Raw genomic sequence first — 24,089 nt, 5'->3', positions numbered from 1 at the left:
CACACCATACTACAAAGGACAAGTTTGAAGAGCATGGAGAAAACACTAAGTGTTTCTACAGATATGCTACCTTTCATAGGTAGTTTTGAAATAAGTAACATTTGAATAAGTGACATTTTGCCTCAGAAATACAATGTGTATTGAAAAAAACTGTTTTATAAAATCACTGAGAGCAGTTATCAGTGCTTAAGTGTGGATTGAATGAATGCATGAATAAAACACATGGAAAGGAAGGTAAATTTATAGGCAGAAGTTTACAAAAAATATTTCCTGGAAGTGTATGTCTAAATAGCTTAAGCTTACTTGCCATATTTTCTTAATAAGACACATATCTTCTAATATTTCTGAAACTGGGGTATATCTTATCATCAGTGGCAAATTAAATCTGTCTACCCCAAGGCAAAGTCTCAGTGTCTGCATGTAGGTGGGCTTAGCCCTGCAGAGCAGGGATGGGGTCAACCAGCTGTCTCCTAAGATGGACTCTTTGCAGTAACAGCTGTAGTAGCAGGACTTTACCCAAGTTTCGGGCATCCAATAGCAATTAAAATTCCTTCAAAAAAGATTACACTTTGTTGCAACATTAAAAATAAAAGACACTTGATTAAAGGCTGTAGAAACTAAACTACATCTCCTAGTACAGCAAAGTTTTCAAAACCATTAGGTATCAGCACACGCCTTTCAAGACTGTTAAAACTTTTACCCAGGTATCAAGCATCTCTCTATTTTAAGCTCTCTGTTAATGTCTAATGATATGTAATTCAAGAGGAAAAAAACTGTAATAAGGGAATACAGACAAAAGTCTGGTGTTCTGCAGCATGAGTCAAACTTGCACAGGTACTCCTACAAGGTGCTAACGGGGTAAAGATGGCAGGCTTTGATTTAAAAAAACAAAACAAAACACACTTCCTTAAGAGGGTTGTTGGGAGATAATCCTCCATGGCATTTTTGCACATTTAGTGTCCACTTTAGTTCTGGACTATCTTTTCAAGGACGTTAGTATGGCAAACAGGCTTGGAAGATAGAGATGGTGTCTCCATCTGGAGCAGGAGGCAGATTTATTTCCTTACTAGGATAAGAAAAGTGATGTTTCCTTCCAGGGCAAAGGGTGGGTGGATTTGCTAGCACCCCCCCCCCCCACCAGGAGACGGGGGCATTCCTAAGCCCATTGTTGGGCAGTGGTGAGGCAAAGCCAGCATCCATGGGCCACCATGCATCATCCCCTGGGACCTGTGGAGCTAGGAAAACCAATGCAAATATGGAGTGCTGGCTGGGGCCACACTGTGAGTAATGAAGTCCTTGGCCCCTGATCCAGCATTGTGTACTTGCGGCAGCCTGACCCGTTGGCCTGCAAGTAGGGTGAACATCTCAGAACCTCTACAGTTGCCAGCGAAGACTGTGCTTCAGATAGGAAAGGCCAAAATTAGCTCCTAAGAATCCTTAGACTCTGGATGTGAAAAATGCTTAAATTTAACACTGATGACAAAAGAGGCAATTATACGAATAAATGTATCTCTGTTCTTTAGCAAGAAAATGCTGTATATATTTTAATATTGTAATTCTTCCTTTCCCCCAATTAGCTGTTTTGAAATTGACAGTTTGTTACCGTAGAAAAGATAGATTGTCTGTATCCTCTGCTTTCCGAAATGGATTTCTGCCCGGGATGCCAGAAAGACAGACTCGATGCTAACAGCCAATCACAGAACCTTACTAAGTTGGACTGTGATGAATTTTTTCCTCCTGATTTGCTATTTCATTAACCTTATTATTAATATGTCTATTCTCGTGAGCTGTTACAAAGGAAAACATGGTGAGTATTTAAGTCTCATTAATAGAGGAGGAAGCTTCTTAATTCATCAATAGAATGCACGCTTTTGTTCTTGGTTACAGGATCCTTGATGAATATCTCAGGTAGGCCTTTACCAGGAGACACAGCACTACATGTTGAACAGGATTCCAAGGAGCCTTCTCTGACAGATGGAAACTGCTACTTACTAGGTCTTAGTAAAAACAGTTTCCTTAGGAGCTACCCAACAGGTAAGTCTTGGTCATCCTCTGACAGGAAGCACAGAGCTCTGCCACTCCATGTTGATGACAGGAGATGATACAAGGTGGCCCTTCAGCATGCTGGCTCTCACAGGTCCCAAACATGACCATGGCTTTATTTTAATTTAATTTTAATTTACTGTAGTTTATTTATCTGAGAGACAAGGGTGCAAGAGCACACACGAGCGAGCAAGGGAGGGGCAGAGAGAAAGGGAAAGAAAGGATATGTGCTGACAGCATAGAGCCTGCTGCAGGGCTCGGACCCACAAACTGTAAGATCACGACCTGAGCCGAAACCAAGAGTCGGACGCTTAATGGACTGAGCCACCTAGGTGCCCCGCTAAGGCTCTATTTTAAATAGGTAAATAAGGGGGTGCCTGGGTGGCTCAGTCGGTTAAGCGTCCGACTTCAGCTCAGGTCATGATCACACGGTCCGTGAGCTGGAGCCCTACGTCGGGCTCTGTGCTGACAGCTCAGAGCCTGGAGCCTGTTTCAGATTCTGTGTCTCCCTCTCTTTCTGATCCTCCCCCGTTCATGCTCTGTCTCTGTCTCAAAAATAAATAAATAAATAAATAAATAAATAAATAAATAAATAGGTAAATAAATACACAGGTAAATAAGGAGAAATGACACTTACTTCACTGTCGCTTGGGCATGTCCTGGGACTACGGGACAAGACAGGAAATACTTTGGCCCCAGAAGTGCTTCAGGTGTGCCCAAGCGGGCCAGGCAGGAGTTGAGCTGGCGCCAGACAGCCAGGGCCCAGTCGACAGTCTTGCACACAGGATCACAGGGAGAGGGCACCTGGCCTCTGAACTACGGAGACAGAGAGGCCAAACATGGGGCTTGGCTTAGAACAGTGATTCCTTTCCTTCTGTTTTTAACAGTTCACAAATTAAAAATACAAACATTTAAAACTATAAAACAAAAATGAAGCTGGATCTAATCTGCCTGAGGGGCTGGGGGAGGGACAGCTAATCCACAATATCAAGTGTGTTAGCATGAGGTTCAGACCTGCAGCTGATGAGGCAAAATGAAAGGGTTCAGACACAAAAGAGCAGCAAGACGACCAAGAAACCTTACACAAATTCTTAAATATCAATTGTGGAAGAAATTATTATTCACATGCATACAAAGTACCTCACAGGGACTTGCACATAGTGTTAAAAAGGATTTTGATTTCATAAAGCAAAAAATGACATTAGCTATTGCAATATTTGGGTAAGTGACAAGATGGTACATGTGGATCTGTGGCATGTTCGCCTCGTATTTAATTTCCCTAGAAAAAAGGTCTCAGATAAAATGCAAACTTCATCAAAATGTACACAGCTCTGCTGGCATAAAGAAATTTGTTTCCAAATTTTTTAAACATGCAAATTTTAAACACTAGTATAGAACATACAGGCTTTGATGGTAGAGGTTCTTTTTAGATTTATATTTTACAGAATCAAAATTTGTAGTACAGAGGGTTCACAAAAGGACAAAGATTTCTTTAGTATTAGGCAAAATATCCTTCAATTATTTAAAAAGTCAGATATGGCTGTTAACTCAGTATTGTATAAGATTCATATAAATCTGTTTTATCAAGTAATTATGATATTAAGACAAGGGACAGTCTATGAATATGGGTAGGTCCTACTTGAAGGGATATAATTTGGCCAAAATGAAAGAGTGGTTCAGTGATCCCCACAGCTCTGTTAAAATGATATTAGTATGTTACATGAGGCTTTGGGATCTCATAATTTCCCTTCTGTTCAAAAGAAGAACAATCATATTTCTCTTTTTCTGATATTCTTCCAGTGAGAATGAGATCATGTACTACAATTAATGACAATTGAATATTTACTTATTAATAAAGGTATAATTATTGTTTATTAAATGCTAGTAGGATGCCTGGTATTGTCCTGAAAGGCCTCTTGACTTCTATTCCTTGAAGGAATTGTACGAAGAAACTGTGATCAAGTGCCAGCAAACGTGTAAGTGCCCCCAAAGCTTGGGACCTGTTCTGTGGTTAGGAGATTTCTGATGTTGGCAGGAGCCTCTCAGGCCCATCATACATGTACCCAAGGAATCTGTTTTATTAACCTCCTTGTAGTGATTCTTGGTAAGTGAAAGGCATTACCCTTCTGCCTTCCTGTTCTTCATGGCACACCCCTTGTTTCCATTGTCAAACACAGTGGAGAAAAAAGCACAGCTTAAAGCTTGGAACTTACTTTTCAAAATAACTAAAATAAATCCTTCACAAACTACGTGTATCAGAGAACTGGGTGTGTGTGTGTGTGGGGGGGGGGGTACACTTTACCTGAAATAGTTCCACATCTACAGAATAAAACTGGTACTTTTCAGAGACCAGCATGACCCCTGGGCAAGGATGACGTGCAAATTCGTGAAGCTTGTGTGTTTTTCCCTGAGGTAAATTATTGACTTTGGGTGATCAAGATTCAATATAGGTTCGTTCTTGGTAGAAATGTACTATTCTGGTGAGGGATGTTGATGACCAGGGGAGATGATACATGTATGGGAGCAGGGAGTATTGGCAAATCTGGGTATCTTCCTCTCAATTTTATTGCAATCTAAAACTGCTCTTATAAAAAAATAAAGGCTTTAAAAAGAATGAGTATCTTTTGTGATTATTTATGTGAATTTTTTGGCAAAGAGATTTAAATATTAATGATAAAATTAATGGAAGCATCAATAATAAGAAAAGCTACACAACTATGATGGCTGTTACTTCATCTTTCTTCCTACTGGTGGTCATCATACGATGGCCTGGCTTTGGTCAAAAGCATGTATTTATTACCAGCCAACAGTCTTCAACATAGTTGGGGTAGAAAATTTCTCTGATTAAATTAGAAATTTCAAATACTAACTCAAATCACTACTGGCAAGCAAGCACAGCTCACTGAATTACCAGAACCGCTCCCACTCTGTATTTCTCCTCACTCTCCTCCCAATTCTGCACCCACAAATGTGTGCACATTCACACACTCTAACACAACAGACACAGAATTTTGTTCAGGTACTTGGTAGAGAAGGTAGAAGTCTCGCCATGGTCTGGGGCAAGGGGGTGGGCAAAAAACCAGTTCTGATTAATGACACATGTAGGGAAAGCCTTCTGTTTCTGGGGGTTTCAGAAAAAGATCCTTTGCTCCGTGAGAAAGAAACTGAGAAGGCCAAAGCTCTCTTATCTGAAGTAGCATCCAGATTCCTGCCTCTGATTTTGTGTGGTGCCTAAGCCTGGCTGACATCCTGCCATCTTGAAGGGAGGTCAAGAGACTCCCCCAGACCCAGGACCTGACATCACAGAGGTGAACAGAAGTCACCGATACCTGCCACAAGACACCTGGTTATAGAGGGGAAAAAAGCCTCTTTTTGTGAAGTAGGTAGCGGCGGGTATTGTGTTATCTGCAGCTTAAAATATTGTGATAGAAGATACTGTCTTCCAAATGTGGCCTGTTGGGCTAGATTAAGGGATAAAGTCTTAGTAATCAAGCTCACGGTACCATCAAATCAAAGCTGAAAACTCATAGTGGCTCGATTTAAGTATAGTAATTAAATAGTAATGTCCTAAATTTGGTCGGCACTAAGTTGATTTTGTTATTTGGGGGCTACAGAATATTTTATTCCAAAACAATCACTGAACTAGTTCTACTCACTCTTGAAAATGTGTCTAAAGCTAGAGAATTTTAATGTTTCATGTGACTTTTTTTTATATTTCTTATAGCACGGTATAGCAGTAACATATTGAAACTGGCTTGAGTGGATGGATAATGGTGAAGACTCCAAGGAAGTGGCAGCTATTCTTAAAACCAGTGGTCAATTTCCTAATCTAGCCATCTATAGCATTTAGAACGTGGAGAGACTCCTTGAGAACAGTTAATAACAACAGTAAAACCTATTTGCTTTTTGTTTTCTTTCCTTCTTCTTTTTTTTTTTTTTTTTACTTAACACAGTCCAGAAACTGTTCTGTTTTATGTGTTATCTTATTTAATCCTTGAATATCTGAAATTTTTCCTTGACCAAGGCTGCACAGTCACTTAGCGGTAGAACTCCCACCCAGGCCCCCAGACGCTAACACCCCTTCTCCAGGAGGCATGCTGCAGCTCAGGTTGTTACCTTATTTACTACTTTCCTCCGTAGGAACCTCTGCAGCAGCCCCTGCATGGGCTCACCGTCCCACCGCAGCTGAACCCAGCGGAAATGCTGCTGTACCAGTAAGTCGGAGCCCTGCAGACAGGCCTTGGCAATGGTTCCCATCAGAAAGCAGTTCTCATGAAAGTAGTAACATTCAGACGTTCCGTTTCCTAAAACAAACCAAAAGCAATGGCCCAACCTCGGTAAGCCATACGATGGGACCATGCAGAGTAAAGTAAGTCTAAGAAAGAACAAGAGGTGTAACTCGAACTCTGAGCAAGAGAATGATTAGAATAATCTCACAGAAGCTTGCTTCTTTCTGGGCATGGTCTTGCCATTTATTACCTTTTTGAAAAGTCCAGGGGCTTTCAGTGCTGCGATTTTCCAGAGGTGCCAGAAAGTCCCCTAGTAACTCAGACAATGAAGATTTTTCCAAATTCTCTAAGATGATGATGATTTTCTTGTTAACAGGAGACTGTTTCACTGGGATCAGACAAGCTGTGGTCAGAAACAAAATTTAGTGATTAAAGTTTTTACAAAAACCTGTATGAACTGTGTTAAAAATGAAAGTCTGGGGTGTCTGGGTGGCTCAGTAGGTTAAGCATCTGGCTTTAACTCAGATCATCATCTCACAGTTCTTGAGTTCAAGCCCCGCATCGGGCTCTGGGATGACACTCAGAGACTCGATCCTGCTTGGGATTCTGTGTCTCCCTCTCTCTCTCTCTCTCTCTCTGCCCCTCCCCCACTCGGGCTCTGCCTCTCTCACTCACTCACTCAAAAATAAATTTTAAGAAAAAATTTTTAAAAATGAAAGTCTGGGGGGCGTCTGGGGGGCTCAGTCTGTTAAACATCCAACTCTTGGTTTCGGCTCAGGTCATGATCTCACTGTCCTGAGACTAAGCCCCACATTAGGCTCAGCACTGAGCATGCAGCCTACTTGTGATTCCCTCTGTCTCCCTCTCTCTCTCTCTGTCCCTCCCCTGTTCATGCTCACTTTCTCTCTCTCTCTCTCTCTCTCTCTCTCTCTCTCTCTCAAAATAAATAAATAAACTTAAAAAAATAAAGTCTGAAAAGATGGACTAGTGGTTACCTATAGAAGGAAAAACTTGTGAACAGGAATGGGGCACACAGTCACTTTCTGGAAGCTGGGAATAATCTATCTCTTGGCCTGGTCAGTGGCTAAACGGTTATTTTATTTAAAATTATTCATTAGGGGTGCTGGGTGGCTCAGTCAGTTAAGTTTCTGACTCTTGGTTTCAGCACAGGTCATGATCTCACAGCTCGTGGGTTCAAGCCCTGCATCAGGCTTTGCACTGACGACACGGATCCTGCTTGGGATTCTCTCTCTCCTTCTCTCTGCCCCTTCCCTACTTGTGCTGTCTCTGCCTCTCTCAAAATAAATAAACTGCAAAAAATATTCACTTATCTATAAATATAAATACATAAGTATGTATTTTATGGATGTATATTTCATAATACAGAAAGTCAGAAGCCCTTAAATGACCTTTTAAATTACACATATGAGGAATATTCATCAAATTATGGAGACAGGACCTCAAAGGTAAGCAGATGAATTCTCTCTCATTTTACAGACCTCAGAGAGGTTCAAGTGGTTTGACTGGGGTTTCAGCCAACAGTTGTAAAGAAGGACTAGGGCTCCTGAATCTAATCTCAGTGGACCTCCTACTAAGATGGGGGGACTAAACTGTATACTGACCCAAAATGAAAGCTGGAAAGTAAATGGAAGATTACGATTATATGTAGGAAACGAGTACGTCTGTAGACAGAATGTACTTGACATATGCCTAGAACCTAAGCACTCAAATGTTAATACTGTATTTACAATGTATACACTACTTCTGATACACCAGTGAATTAACTGAAATTAAGATCACTTTTTAATTTTTAAGATTCTGAGATGCCTCAGTCTTAGCCAAATTAACCTTGAGAAAAAGAGATCACTTTAAAATACTTGAGAGTAATTTTACCAAGTATCCCACTTTTCACAAATACTCACAATGGGTTATACTCGATTCCCCCTCGTTACTACAGACACAATGCATTTTCACTTTCAAGAGAACTCCTAGAACATTGTAAATGAATCTCTTCTGAGACTGAAATAGCTCTTCTGCATGCTATGAAGCTTTAAAACTAGAAAACTAGAAACAGTAACAGCCACCTCTCAATTTAGTTGCTTTGTGGGGGCTGTTAACACTAGTGTCTGATGTGTGTGTGTGTGTCTGATCCCCTTCAACACAGCTATTTAGTAAAAAAGTGCTAAAAATCTGTGCTTCCCAGCATTGAAATGTCCTTTAGAAATACATTCACTGTGCAAGTGTGATCTATCTATAGTTCATTAAAACAACAGTGATAAATAAACCTCTTCTACCTAGTGATAAAGAACAGACCAAGTTGAATGGTAGGTTTACCTCCTTTCCACCAGGGACTGAAGACCTCCAGCTTTTCCTTGATCTATACTGAATGTACAGCTACCTCCAGTGGCTCTGAAGCTGGCATCCAGTCAAAATCTATCTGTAGCAACATGTACCTGCATTTTAGCAGATGCTCATCCACTGCCCCCCACTGCCCCCACTGCTGTATCTCTCTTGCTAAGTGCTATGGCATACCAGAGGTGACTGATTCTAACCGGGGGATGTGGCACTTTAAAATGCAACCATTACAAGGAATAGCATCTTAATAGCTTAGGAGACGGGTAAGCTTACTAGTTGTAAGAAATGACACTGGCACAGAAGGAGGCAGGGCAGGGCTCAGTCCTAGAAGGGACTAAGGCATCAAGTCAAGGTGAGAACAGCTGCAAGAGGGCATCATGGTGAACTCGAGGCTGATACGTACCTCCTACCATGATGGGCTGGGACTGGGGGTGGAGTCACATCTATGGAATGGGATCAAGTAGCCGCAGCTGTGGACAGCAGCAGTGTGGCAGACTGGGCTGCCGGGAAACATCCCCTGGGACCCAGCCGCAGATGTTCTGACTCACATGGTCCGGGCTGGGCCATCAGTATTTTGTGTGCGGCCTGGGGTGAGACTTGATGATATGAAGCCTCAGAACCCGGCCACAAATGACAAGTGGAAGACCCAGAATGTCGTCTTGGGAGGGAGAAGCCACCAGCTCTGGGAAGCCATGGAAGTGTCTAAGGAGGGGGATAAACAGGACTTGATTTGTGCTTTGAAATCTCACTCCGGTGCAAAGAACACCTGGAGAGGAAAGAAACAGAAAAACACACAGGCTCCGATTGATGAAGTAATGGGAGCCTCAACCAGGGCATTGGACTGAGCATTTGTTCAGGGCCGAGGCACTGAACAAAACGGTGTTTGAGATGGAGTCAGTAAGACCCAGGGGCTGACTGTCTTGAGAGAAGGGCAGGGCCCCGCCGAAGTCCCAGCAGAGAAGAGGTTGTACAGATCATGGAGGCAGAGAGCACATGAGTCAAGAGCGTACTTGGGGTGTGGGTGGGGGTGATGTTTCAGATCTGACGTATCTGAGGAGTTAGGCATCCTTTCAGAGATGTCTAGCAGGTGGTGGGACACAAGCATGAGAGCAACCAGGGAGAATTCAGGCTGGAGAAAAAAGCAAATGAGTTTATAGGAGTGCTGGAGGTCTTTGGAGAGAGGCTTAACATTCTCTTGGGTCCACAAGCGAGGGCTGTATTGCTCGTCAATTAATCGCACATTAAATGGACAGCTTGTGCCCTAGACAAAAAGGGGGTAGGCTGCTGTTCACAGCAGTTCAGCTGGGTTGCACCTCATCTTTGTTTATCCTGGTGTCCCGTGAGGTACTGACCAAGGGTCAAATAGACTGGGTTTCTTTGGTGGAAAGCTCTGTCTTCAACACTGCCAGTCTCATTACCTCATTTTTTCAGTAACACCTACTTCTCTAACTACTTAAGTTCAACATCCTTAAATAAGTTGGTCCAAAGGTAAATTTTATTTGTGGAATAGTACGTATCTATTTCAGGTCATCTGACAGAGTTTTGGGCCTAATGTATTAACCAACCCCAGGGGCAGGAAGTTTCCGGTTTGAAGGATTAACCAGCCTCTGATCAGGGTCTACAGAGATGAAAGGAAGCCACCCACCCCATATTATAGCTGGAGATTTCTTTTAACCTGTTGCCGGAAAGCCAGCCATTCAGATTCCCTTGCCTTATGCTACTTCAAAGTTCTATTTCTGAAATGAATCTATTCCTTTTGTCCTTTTTTCCTTCCAACTTTACAGGCTGTGTCAGCCCTAATCCTCTCCTGCAGGTTGGCATCTCAATCAGACACCCCCCATGGCCACAGGGCTCAGGGCTAAGTCCAGGTTTGCATGCCCTTGCATTAAAAGTTCTGGAGAGTTAGTTCTAGAGCAATACTTGTTGGCTTAAAAACAATTAACCTACCACATTTATAGTTAAATCCAAGCTCTAAAGTGCATCTCAAGTGACCACAAGTCCATAATCTCCCCCTCGGGATGGAGAACAGCCCATCTTTCACAGTCCACTTAAGAGAAGGCTCTGCAGGGGTGATGCTCTGAGTCCAGATGAGAAGCAAGGGGCAAACCTTCAAAGAGCCTCAAGTAACACAGCGTCCAAGGACGTAAACTCAGTTATGTGGACTCCAATGACCATATTCTCCTACTAGGACTACGGTAATTCTATCTTCATTACTTCTGAAAAGGAAAGTTCTCTCAAGAATTCTAAGTGTTACTTTAAAACACCAGTCTAGCGTTGAAAACATTTTTTTTTCTTACTTTTTAAAATCTTATGTGACAGGAAGTTGTATCTGTCTTACTGATCTAACTACATACCTTACACTGTGGCAAAATGACCCAATTCGAATACACATTCACACCCTCTTTACCAAATAACAGAGCTATGTGCCATGACTGTCTCCCATGAAAGGCAATATGAAAAGGAAGAAGTTATTTTAAAATAAACAACAATATAACCATTGGTGGCAACTGTGTGAGGTCTTTTTTTAAAATGTGTTCTTCTGTTCTACCTTCTTCTGTTCATGGGAAGCATTTTAATCTCCATATAAGTTTTAGCTTCTTAAAGCTAATTATTTAACATACGTTTGCTACTCTTCCTTCTTGTATCTTTTGCTCATACATTTCTTTTATTCATTCTCTGTGACTCTCCTTGCTGGCTTGCTCCTGCGGTTGTAGAGGAGCAAATGAGGTAATATATGTGCTGTGTATAATGGAAGATTAAAGTTCAACGTGCTGGCCCAGCCTCATCCAAGTAGTTTAAATCTCTTCCTGTAGAGAAGATAAGGTTAAACGACAGGAATAAACATATTCTTTGCAAATCAGTATAGCCCTTACTTGCAGTCATAATTTGATCAGTTTAATTTCTTGGTGAAAAAGAAAGAATAACTGACAGATAATTCCTATCCCCTCAGTATTCTAAAAGCTGCAGCTGAACAGCCTAGGAACCCCTTCTTCCCTTATCCAGACCTCTGCCTTCCCTACTCTCTGCCTTTTCCCATCACCTCTTGACCAAAAGGACATTCCCTGTTACGTGCTTTCCGCACTACAAAAGAGGTGACACCACACCCAGCCGACGGCTCCTTCCCTTTGGCTCCTGTTAGATACCCTTGCCCCGCTCAAAAGCCCCGAACGTCTCCCCATCCACTCTACTTAAAGTGCACTTTCTCTGTGACCTCTCCATTGGTCACCAGTCAACAGCAGTGGTTCCTGGGGAGAAAACGATGGGCACAGTGGACCGAGTTCTTAGGAGATAAAGGTGGACAGCAGCAAGGAAGATCAGAGGCCACACCCCAATGTTTTTGACACACATTCAGAGAAGGGCAGTGTTTACCCTGCAGTCGATGGGGTCTAACAGCAGGGCGATGACAAGAGTAGCTTGGCCTGTGGAGTGAACCCTCTGGGAGCTGCAGAGGCTTGTGAGGGAGTGACCAGCAGAAATAAGAAGGGTTAGTGATGGGCCCCCACAGTCGCTTGAGCAAGAAATGACAGGTGGGGGGAAGAGAGCGGGAAGTGGAGATGAGACACAGAACCAGATTCAGCTGACTGGGCACGGAGGCATGTATGATATGCTCCAGTGCTTAACTTGGACAACTGCATTCAAGGTCTTAGCAGATGAACCTGTATTTGTGTCTTTGTTATTAAAAAGAGAAAAAAAAAGACAGTTGATAATCACAAATTGCTAAGCCACATAAAGAATAAACTCCTGTCCTATTTAAAGATGATACACCATTTCCTACACAAACGGATAGCTAAAATGGGGATTTTTTTTTTGCCTCAGTCAGCTGTCCAAAAACTTCATTTTGAAACTCCAGTTCACTCTATCTTTATGCCCTGTCATCACCTGCTCCGTTATCAACTTCTGCACTCTTTCACCTAACTCTTTTTAAATCTACCGTAAGCAGCTTGCACTTGCTGGTACCTGAAGATGACATATGACTAGCATTCCCTTGGTCTTTGCCCATGCTATTTCCTCTATCAGATTCACCCACTCATCAGCAAGTATTCGTTAGCCATCAGTGTACAAGGTGAAATAGAACTGGGTATAGTACTAGCCTTCACAATATGCGTGAGTGGACCACGGCAAGAGTTCAAATAATACCCCTCAATGCCTTGACCTACAGTTAGGTGGGACACAGGTATAAACCAAATCTAATGATGTTCATTAGAGGGAGAAGTATCTGGAGGGATCAGAGAAGCTTTCATTTGAAGTGTCCTTAGAGCATTTTAATAGGGGCTTTGTCTATGGTTTCTGAAAGGGCAAAAGCCATGTCTGTTTTAATCAGTACTGCCCAATAATACTGTGCATAGCACCTGCAGTGTGGTAGTCACAGCGTGCGTTTTGGGCAGGGGCAGGGGGTTGTGTGTTTATCATTCAGATGAAAGCTGCAGCATGAACTAAGACACGGAGAGTAGAAAAGCAAAGGACACTTTGTAAAAAAAGAAACAGCATATTCTTGGAGCACTGACGCTATTTTAAAAGGGTCAGATATTCTAAAAGAGATATACAAATGGCCCACAAGTCCATGAAAAGATGTATTAGATCACTAATGATCAGGGAAATGCAAAACCAAACCACGATGAGACATCACCTCACACCAGTCAAAATGGATGTCATCAGAAAGACAGTAGATAACAAGTTTTGGCAAGAATGTGGAGGAAAGGGAACCTCTGGAGCACTGGTAGTGGGGGTGTAAACTGGTGCAGCCATTATGTTAAACACCATGGAGGTGCCTCAAAAAATACAAAATACCACGCTGTCCAGCAATCCCACTTCTGGGTATATATACCCAGAGGAAATGAAATCAGGATCTCGGAGAGTTATCTGCACCCCCATGTTCATTGCATCATTATTCACAGTAGCCAAGATATGAAAAGAACCTAAGTGCCAACAGATGAACAGATAAAGAAAATGTGGTATATCCATACGGTGGAATATTACTCAATGAGAAAGAAAATCTTGCCGTTTTGAACAACATGGTGGACCTTGAGGGTATTATGCTAACAGAGTTAGAGAAAGACAAGTAGTGTATGATATCACTTACATGGGGAATCTAAAAAAGCCAAACTTATGCAGAGTAAAATGGTGGTTGGCAAGGGCTTGGGGTGAGGGTGAGGGAACTAGAGATCAAAGGATATAAAATTTCAGTTAGAAACTGAGTACTTCTGGAGATCTAATGTACTGCATGGTGACTATAATTAACAATATTGTATCACATACTTGAAAGTTACTAAGAAAGTCCTCTTACCACACACAAAAAAATTGTAATTATGTGAGGTAACAGAGGTATAGCTAACGTTACAGTAATTATTTCCCAACATCTAAGCGTATCAAGTCAACACCTTAAACTTACACAATGCTATATATCTCGATTATACCTCAATTTAAAAAACAAAAAAGAAGGGTCAGATAAGCCAGTCAGGTGAATCAATGTCTACGAATGGAAGGCCTTGAATGCCATTACCTTAGTTCAGTGGGCGCTGGAGGGATGTGCGGGGCAGGGATCAAAGACAGCTTAACCAAAGGTATGACTGCCTGTGAAGGAAGTTCGAGGAGGAGAAGCTGTAGACAGAGCAGCCACTTACAGGAAAGTAGAGGAAATACAGGAAAAGGGGGCAAACGGTAGGATGGTGCCAAAGGGATGGATAAAAAGTTATGCCAGGACCCCCCTGGCAGGACGTGACCTGGGAGAAGGATGAGGAGTCTATGAATGAGAGGACCTGGGAGTTCCACACGGTCCTCATGTTGCTTTGAAAATTGAAATAACTGACAACACTGAAAGAAGAAAATCCTACATTTTCACTAAAAATGGATCTCTTAAGAGTCACAAGACCACACGACACTGGATCTGCACTGCAGAAAGCAACTAGCTGCTGCAGCTGAGAGCCGCTGCCCTCCTGTAGATGGAGACATGCCTCCCCGCCCCCCGCAGCCCCAGCCAGAGTGCTTCACCCTTGAATGTGGCCTCTTGGCGCCTGTGGACATTCAGGTTGTCAAGCCAAGACCGGATTTCAAGTGGGAGGGGCCGAGAGACCGGGAATTAGGAAGAGGAGGTCCTAAGATGCTGCCCCACGCACATAGGTTTAGAAATGGTGTGCTCATCACCTCTGCCATCCTTTATGAGCGGATTCACTGCTCTCCACTTTTTTTTTTTTTTTTTTAGCTCTCTAAGCTTAGAGCAGAGAGAATTCAGTCTGTACTTGCTATCTGCCCTGACAGAGTGAGAACAAAATATTTTAGCTTCTTACTTTGAGATGAAACAAGACTGAAAATTGGAAAAAATGTAGTGGGCTTTTGTTATAGGACTAAGTGGGGGAAATAGAAATTTTGGCACAGAAGAGTTTGTAAGGAGCAGTGGCTGGCAGTGATTAAGGGCAGGCTCAGTAACGGTTTCAGTCCTGCTTGGCTGTGTCCTAGCTGTGGCTTGTTCGGGCAAGGTACTCAAACCTCCTGTTTCAAATGTTTTCATGTTTTTAAATCAGGGTATTTAGAATAGGGCCGACCAGAGTCAGAGCTTAATAAAAGCTAGTGATTATTAGTAACAGCAGCAGAGAAAACAGCTTTCTGCAGCCAATTTTCACTAGTTTCTGATCAACCTCATGCGCTATAGTAACATTCAGATTCTAGTGGGATTTTCCTGTCCTTAAAATGTGCTTCTAGGTCTGTGGGATCTCAGTTCTTCCCCAAACCTGCCTCTTAACTTTATTTCTTGACTTAAAAGCTACTGTTATTTCCTTCTTCCTAAGGTTGACCTAGTCCTTGATCATGGCTCCAAAGGTGAGACAGACACACTTAAAAGATTTGAATTTGCATTTCAACTCATCTACCACTGATCTTGCAACTGTCTCCCCTCCCCCCCACCCCACCCCCACCAAGTCCCTGCACCCTCTCCCCAGGGGTCTCTGTGGCCTTGAGCCTTTGAAGACTGGAGTCTGGTCCATTGCAGTTTCATGTTGGAGTTGCTAGCCATGCTGTGCTCTGCAGGGTATGCTAAAGCCACCTGTGATCAAGCTTTGTGTGTTAAACTCTGGAGCCTGAGACAGAAAGTTCATGAAAAAGTTATATTAATAAACGTGTTTAATCCTGGTTCTGCCACTCTGTACTTGTGGCAAGATACCAAACCTCTTCCGTGCCAGTTTCTTCATGTTTGAAACAGGTAAGTTACTTACTGGCACAGGGCTGTTGTAGAGACTAAATGAATTAATTACCGTGTGTAATATGTTTAGCAAAATGCCAGTCAATGACATGCCGAGGGTTAGGTGGAGAAAGCAGTTTACCTCAGGTGCTTCAATACGGGTGCTTTGGTTGTAGAGAACTTATGAATAATACCAAAAGTCTATCTACTTTTTATCATCACCATACAATTCTAAACAGCATCAGTGGCACAATACTTAGTCCTGCTAGGATGGACGGCTCCCAACACCTCCTCCCTTAGTATACCTCTGGTGCCAGTTACATAGAATGCTCACAACGGATAATGATTTACAAACAAAAGATGGGGGGGGGGGGGGGGAGAAAATGTGGGATAAGCAATCAATGCAATGCCAGAAACACAAAAATAAATTCTTTTGCAAATGTTCCTTTTCATCCCATAGCTGTTGGATAATGGAGAAGTCAACTTAAATTTACCCCTTAGAAAGAAAGCTTATTTCCTTTTAACAGCATCACTGAAGATCATGCCCTTCGGTTACCACAACTCAGTCTGCTGGAAGGGTCTTACCACTATTGATGAACAGGTCTATTAGCTGTTCCTTGGAGAAACCAGCATCCACTTCGGCTCTCACTATTTCACAGGTGAATCCTGCAACCATTTGTCTGTGCTGTGATAAGAAACGAGCAATTAGTTCCTGCTTTCAAGGAAAAGGGGGGGATAGGTGTAATGGGTACTTACCTTCATGCAGAGTGCAAGCTGATGTGCTATGTAGTCTTGCAAACTTCCTTCAGGGCCATGGAAGATGACATTATGGTACTGCTCGACCTATTAACAAACCAAGAAGAAATCTTCAGTGAAAATGCTAAGAAGAAGAAAAAAAAAAAAGTGGTACCCAAGCAGGAAATTTTCTGATTGTCCTCAGCTTTTGAAAATATTAAAAATATTATTTTCAGGATTAACTGTATGCACTGGGCACTCGAAGTCTTTCACTTTAATGTGAAATACTGGCAAATTTAGTATTTATTTACTACATTGAGTAAAAGAGCTAACACTTTATTAAAAAGCATACTCTTTCTTCCCTATAATTTTTATTGTTTAATGTTTATGTATTTTTGAGAGACAGAGTGTGAGCAGAGAAAGGGCACAGAAAGAGGGAGACACAGAATCTGAAGCAGGCTCCAGGCTCTGAGCTGTCATCAAAGAGCCTGACGTGGGGCTCAAACTCACGAACTGCGAGATCATAACCTGAGCCGAAGCCGGATGCTTAACGGGCTGAGCCACCCCGGCTCTCCTCTTCCCTGTAATTTCTACAATGAGGTTCAGTAGGTAAGCTAGGAACACAGTGCCTAGTGTATTTTGTCCCTTGCAAATGTTTTGTAATGTTTCATTATTATCTCTTACACATGCTCCTTAGTTTGAATTTTCCCAGTGCTTCTTTTACTTTTTAGGGGTATGTAAAACAGCAATGAATTCCACTAAGGAAATTCTGGGAAATACAAAGAAACATAAAGCAGCAGACTACAAACCACTGATAGTGTGAGCACTGAAAAGCAACCACTCTAAGTTATGTTTCTTTGCATAGTTGATATGTGTATGCATATTTGTGTATTTTTTAAGAGGGATGTAGAAATATACTCTTTTTACGGCTGTCAGGAGACTATCTTTGTGCTGGCATCTTACATAAAAGACATCTTCATGACTCTAAGATTATTAGATCAACTCCTGATCTAGATTTTTCCATTCTGGAACTCGGGTGTTTCAAAGAAACCTGGGTAGAGATTGATCACTTTTACTCTGTAAAAGAGAAAATCTCCTGCCTGGATGCCTATAGGATTTTTTTAAAGCTTTTTCCTCACATGTGAGGATACCTTGCCTGAGAATATGTGGGGATGTAGCACACACTGGGATGGAAAGCCAGTGGCTATTTACACGGGACAAGGGCAGTGACGTCTGGAGTGAGATGTGGAGAGGAGTCATCCCTTCCACCTCGGTCACCCCTAGGACTGAGCTCTCACTCCCCTAGTCTCCATTTGGGAGCAGCTTTCTTCTTGGAAAGATCTCACAGAAAAGGATCTGTATAGGTGAAGTGGCAAACCTAATGAATATGGTTGATGTAGCTCATGTGTCAAGACTGAGTCACCCAGACTTGGAGAAACGTTAAACCTAAAACGGTCTGTTCATGGTTGCCTTATTGTGCTCTGATAAGTTTGTCCTTTTAAAGACACAGGGAAGGCCATATCTTTGAGGGTGGCTAGGGTAGGCCTGGTAAAACAAAATATGCCACTGGTCCATCCCTACAAGAAAGAGGCAGTCTTGGGGATATGAAAGGAAGGCTTGAGGGAAAGCTGTTAGCATGGAAGGAAGAAGGACTCATTCCTTGCCTGGGGCCTTTAGGATTTGGGCTTTTGGCCTCCAAACAGACCAAACCATGCTTGGAGTAACTCTTGGAAAGTGGAGGAAAACGGGGCTTGACCACTGGGTGTCAGACCATGAGCTTAAAAAGGAATGTGGTCCTTTAAGGGGACCACTAATGAGGGACTAGGGACTGGGTTTTAGGCTCTGAAAGACAACATGTTTGGTAGCCACCAGTGATTTTCTCTGAATCCAAATATTATTCCTCTATTGTTAAGCCTTCAATAAAAAAGGAAGCAGCTAGATGCACACTGGGGCTAGGGCAGCATCAGGGAGAATGATATACTTGAGAGAAACAGGACAATGGCTACAGTTGCCCAAGGAACACCAGCATCCGGAAGCCACAGCATGAACACAGCCGTAGCTGGCCAGGGCTGTTCTCTATGGTGCTGGGGGTCTGTGACACGAACAATAGTAGAAGGGCCAGCAAGGACCAAGACTGGGACAGGGACTCCCCCAGAGACATAAGAGAATATCCTAGAAAATTCAAATGAGATTCTGCTTCTAGGCAGTGAGGGTATGGATACTCATTAAGGAATTATTGTTAAAGAATAATCTGTTCCCATTTGTACCTAAGAGATGGGGAAGTGGGATGTACTTAAAATTTCAAAATGTTACCCAGATTTGTCTGGTTGTGACCTCTTTTCCACCCATCTTACATGGAACACGGTAAGTTCTTCCAATATACACAGTCAGACCTATTTTTGGCTTAGAAGATTTTTCTTCCATTATGTTTCTGGTAATTTCTCCTCTTCTAATTCTCTTTTATTTGGAAGGAAAACTAATAGTGCTTAAGTTCCCTCTCTGTCCTCTGCAAGTGCATCTGTCCCCCTAGCTCATCAGTATCCTAACTCTTGTCTTTTGCTTCTCCTTTGGGGAGAGCTCCTCAAGTTAGTCTTCACGACACTGAAAAGAATGTTCACCGTCTCCCTCCCGCTCTGAACTGTCTCAGGTACAAGTTTAATGATGCTACTGCACTTTTAGTTGCTCTCAGAGTTCCTTACCTCACCCAGGTCCTTGCCAACACTTTTGCTTTTAATCTTAGCCTTCTCTCTACCCTGGCTTTCTTGCCCTGCTTTCAGTCGATCTTTTACTCTCCAGAGAATGATAATCTTCTCAATTTTTCATTTTTTCTCATAATTTCTAAGGTGTGTCATTTTGAGTTCTCAGAATAACTCTATTCTGTTCTGCAGGGTTCTTCCCCAGGTAAAATGTTAACTTCTTATTAGTACTTTTTTTCCTTCTGTGAAACCACAGGAAGAATCTGCAGTAAAGCAGGATGTGTGGACCATCACTGGCTTCACTTGCTTTCGACTTAATTGTTCAGCTGACTCCCGTCTTAGGTCATCCGCTGGACGGTGGGCTGCTGCCTCTGCTTGTGGCTTTGGGATCCGGCAATAGCTGCAGTGGGCTGGGCCTGGGCTGTCCACCAGGGCAGACAAATGTGTGAACTAAAGGAAGCAGGACGCTCCAACATCCATCCTGCTGAGGGTGCTTATATAATATGCTCCCCAGATAAAGCAGCCTCACCAACGCCCGCCCACCAACTTCCTGCTCAGGTATTTCTAGCTTTAATCTCTGAATGGATGTGGAAGGACGCATCTTGATAGGAGGTGGAGGAGGATGGCACTACCAAAAGCAGAGACTGCGGTAAGGACATACACCCAATTTCCTAACTGGTATCCAGTTTGCTTTTTTGAATCATTAGTAAGATGGTCATAGGAAATAATGAAGTGTTTTCCTACCTCATTTCAGGTAGGCCTCAAATCAGTGGGTTTAACACTCTCTTATCCCTAAAGGTACGGGAAAATTCTTCCAGATTCTTGCCCAAGGGAGACCTCAGTTCTATTTTCCTCTGTTTTTGTGACGTTTTATCACTTTTCATAAGCACTTTATTGGGAAATTGTGTTGGGTACCACGAGACACGTCCAATTTTAAACCCGAAGTCTTGCACTCTCCAAATTAATCCCAAACTGCCATGCTACTTCTCGGGTAGAACTTCTTTCACAAGGAATGGATTGTTTCATACCAGTGAAACAGGATACAGATTTTCAAGATTTACGGAGTATTCTACCCCTGAGATTTTCAACAAGGATTGCTATTTAATCTTGTCTCACTTCTGAAAACAAGAGCGCTCTATTCATTACAGCCATCTGTCAAACTGCCTACACTGTCTTAAGATTGATTTCGAAATCACGTAACAGCAAGAAACCCGATTTCATAGATACGCTGTCTTCAATTTCAACAACTCATTTGTTCTCGGATTGTAGGTTCTTATAAAATACAGACAGGAAATATTCTATTTAAAATTTTCATTGAAAAGGCCATTCACTAGCAGCAAGCATTCTGTCTTCACATAGTCTAATATGCTTTCTGGAATAAGGTAAAATAGAAATAAATAAATGCAAAAACAAATGTACAGACTTCCAGATCATTCATACATTCTTTTGTTTGTTTAAACTTTATTAGATTTTATTTTGAGAGACAGAGCACAAGTAGGGGAGGAGCAGAGAGACAGGGGGAGAGAGAATTCCAGGCAGGCTCTGCAGTGTCAGCGCAAAGCCTGACTTGGGGGCTTGGAATTATGAACTCTGATATCATGACCTGAGCTGAAGTCAGCCACTTACCCAACTGAGCCATCCAGGCGCGCCTCATTCATACATTCTGTGCATACATTCCGTAGGTTTTTCCTCATTTCAGATATTACCAATTTTTTTGTTAATGGTATTTGTTCTATCTCATTAAAGGATGTGCTGGTTACCATTTCAGATCTGAACAACAAAAAATTACCAGGAGCCTGTTGCTGTACTGCAAACGTGAAGCTATGCCAAGAAAACACGTTTATCTGCTCTAGCTAAAAATGACATTTCTCCCAACAGCAGGATCTGAGGTATTATCAATACACATGCTTCATGCCTCCAGCAGAGGGCTCTACAGATAGATAAGTAGACAGGCTGGCAGACAAGATAGTGGGGGGAGGAAGGTAAACATTTTAACTGTTTCGATAGGATATCTCTCTCCTCTTCGAGAAAAACCAAACTTCTTAAAGGTGAATTAAAGTCGCCAGAATTACCCCTAAGTGTGTGTTGACAGTGGAATATTTTTGCTTATTAGTAAAGGGACACTGGCCTTTATCACAATTGGTACCAATCCCCTTTATTCTTGTGTCTTCACAGCTTATTCAGGAAGCTCTTATCACATGTCAATTAGTGCTTTGTGACGCAAATGAATTCTGGATTAAATGGAAACAATGACCTCAACAAAGGCCCATCCATCCATTGATTGTTTTCCCCTGCCCTCCAGGCTGTTTTTCTGCGGAATGGAGTTCACCAGAGGAGCTGCTGTCCAGAGGAACAGGGTCAATGTGGCGCCTGTGATGTTTTCCGACTTGTGGCATTATTTTAAAGCAATAAACCTCAGCCTCCATTTGGAGTTTCACTTGTCAGAGTCTAAGGGAAAGTTTCTACCATCTAGAGATGGTTTTAGGCCAGGTTGTGCTGAGATGCTGAACTCAAAAAAGAATAAAAAAGGTTTTTACTGAGCCAATAAAGCTGAGATGGCTCTAGCCATGTCATGGCTTTGTAGCTAGGCGTTTCATTCTGACCTCTTCTGACACTGATTTTAAAGAATTTATGTAGGACTTTAAAGCCACAAACAACACAACTACTGTCAACCTATTCATACAAAATCCCCTCAAACAGTACTGGTGCATCCAGCATCCATCCGGGCTACAAAAAAGCTGGAGCCCATGGTAGAGCGAATGGGTTTTTAGCCATATGCTGAGGTCCCTCTTTATAGAATAGATATAAAAGAGAAATGAGAATTCAAGAGAAATTACAGTTCACGGAGAGAAATACACCATAGGTTTTTAAAAATTAGCTTACTGAAACTTGAAAAGCCAAGATCAGACTTGGTTATTAAATTCAAATAAAGCTAGGCCCCCATATAGGAACACAAATATAATACTTTGGGAATTGTAGCTATTAAAAAAAAAAAAAAAAAAAAAAAAAAACAACAACAACAAAAAACCACCCATAAGCTATAACTTTGGACCTAACTGCTCCCTTGTCACCCAGCCTCTAGCACTTATAAACTCTTCCTGCTCCAGACCTCCTCTGGGTCAACACTTGCCCTGCTGCCCAGGTTCTTCTTCCACTTTTGCTGTGATGGCCAAAGGATTCGCTGGTGTTGGAGCCCCTCTTCCTCATACAGGGGAACTGCCTTCCTCCTTCTGCTAGGCCCTTACCCACATTTACTCCTCCATGCCCTGACAGTGATAAGGCTAGAACTGGCCACCTGCTAACAGCGTTAATCAAGATTTGTGGCCTCAGATACATAACCGCCATTGTTCACAACATTATTTTTATGAGGACAGAGCAAATTTATTCTGGGAACATAGGAAGAGAAGGTAGAATTTCCTAGTTGTGATTCTTGATGGTTAGCATGGCACATATTGGAGTAGATGGCTAACAGGCAGTGGAATCTCAAGAATTATGTCCTAGGGGATTCAGAGCCCTGCCTTTTCTTAATGTTTATTTATTTATTTTGAGAAACAGAAAGAGTGCGAGCAGGGGAGGGGCAGAGGGAAAGAGAGAGAGCGAAGGAGAAAGAGAAACGCAAGCAGGCTCCACACTTGGTAACAGAGCCCTATGTGGGGCTTGATCCCAGGACCTGAGCCTAAATCAAGAGCCGGACACTTAACTGACTGAGCTACCCAGGCGCCCCCAGAATCCTATATTTTAAAGTCATGCTCAGATTAGGATGATCTATTTAAGTATTTTTCTAATATAATAATTATTTATAATCACTGAAGTATTATAATACAAGATTGCAAATAAGTTAATAAAAATTGCAACGGGCTAAGAAAAGTCTGAGTTAATATACAAAGTTCAACTATTATAATAAATTATTAGTGATTCAAAACTCAATCAAGTTAAATGTTTCCTTATTAACTCTTAGAATGGAGATTTAAGATCTGTATTATTTTAAATATTCAATGAAAGTATTTAAAAATAACACCATTTATTTTTTTATTTTTATTATTATTTTTTTAATGTTTATTTATTTTTGAGAGAGACAGAGACAGAGTGTGAACAGGGGAGGGGCAGAGAGAGGGAGACACAGAATGCAAAACAGGCTCCAGGCTCTGAGCTATCAGCCCAGAGCCTGATGCAGGGCTCGAACTCACAAGCCATGAGATCATGACCTGAGCCAAAGTCGGACGCCTAACCGACTGAGCCACCCAGGAGCCCCCAAAATAACACCATTTAAAAAACAAAAAGAAACGGGGCACCTGGGTAGCTCAGTCGGTTGAATGTCTGACTCTTGTTGATTTCCACTCAGATATCATGGTTGTGAGACTGAGCCCCACGCTGGACTCCACACTGGGCACGGAGCCTGCCCAAGAATCTCTGTCCTCCACCGAGTGCACATGCTCTGACACTCTCTCACGAAAAAACCCCCAAACTAAAAAAAACGAAACACTCCTAAATTGAGAATAGAACTAACAACTAGTTAGTCTCTGGTTTTTGGTCATTGGTAGCTAAACCATGGCTTAGGCATTCGGAGGCAAACATACAAATGTACTTGGGATGTTCTGTATATAATGTGCTAGCCGGCATTTCACTTGACAGACCTGCTCAGCCAAGGCTCCTGTGCAGCTGTAATCTGCTGTATCACCCTTCTGTTCATTTTCTCATCTGGGTGAATGAAAAGCCCTGAGCAGAAAGTTGCCTGGTGCAGAGAAGCTGAGGAGGCAGAAGGGAGAGAAGCGGTTCTACAAGCTCATTTTACTGGGCGCCCAGGCTCACATTCCTGAAAACCAACTGGTCACTCAACAACAGCTTTAACTCACACAAAGG

The 24,089-nt window shown here is 42.3% G+C and overlaps 1 protein-coding gene and 1 pseudogene across 11 annotated transcripts in view; one reads left to right on the top strand and one right to left on the bottom strand.

Annotated features, from left to right (window-relative positions):
* CTTNBP2 (cortactin binding protein 2) overlaps window positions 1-24,089 on the bottom strand; it is a 149,823-nt gene that overhangs the window by 11,563 nt on the left and 114,171 nt on the right. For all 11 annotated transcript variants that reach the window (XR_015245348.1, XM_086691745.1, XM_086691753.1 and 8 more), the window contains 5 exons: window positions 16,555-16,641; window positions 16,384-16,483; window positions 6,523-6,675; window positions 6,160-6,347; window positions 2,681-2,859 (listed from right to left, as the gene is read on the bottom strand). Coding sequence is in view for 10 of the 11 variants with exons in the window: in XM_086691745.1 (XP_086547871.1) it covers window positions 2,681-2,859; window positions 6,160-6,347; window positions 6,523-6,675; window positions 16,384-16,483; window positions 16,555-16,641 (707 nt within the window). In the remaining variant the exon portion in view is untranslated. The remainder of the gene's footprint in view (window positions 1-2,680; window positions 2,860-6,159; window positions 6,348-6,522; window positions 6,676-16,383; window positions 16,484-16,554; window positions 16,642-24,089) is intronic.
* On the top strand, window positions 4,349-4,449 carry LOC112867091 (U6 spliceosomal RNA; annotated as a pseudogene).

This window comes from Puma concolor, chromosome A2 (genome assembly GCF_028749965.1).
Source record: "Puma concolor isolate L17-30 chromosome A2, mPumCon1.1.hap2, whole genome shotgun sequence".
Classification (NCBI taxonomy): Eukaryota; Metazoa; Chordata; class Mammalia; order Carnivora; family Felidae; genus Puma; species Puma concolor.
This window is presented reverse-complemented; position numbering and strand designations above follow the sequence as displayed.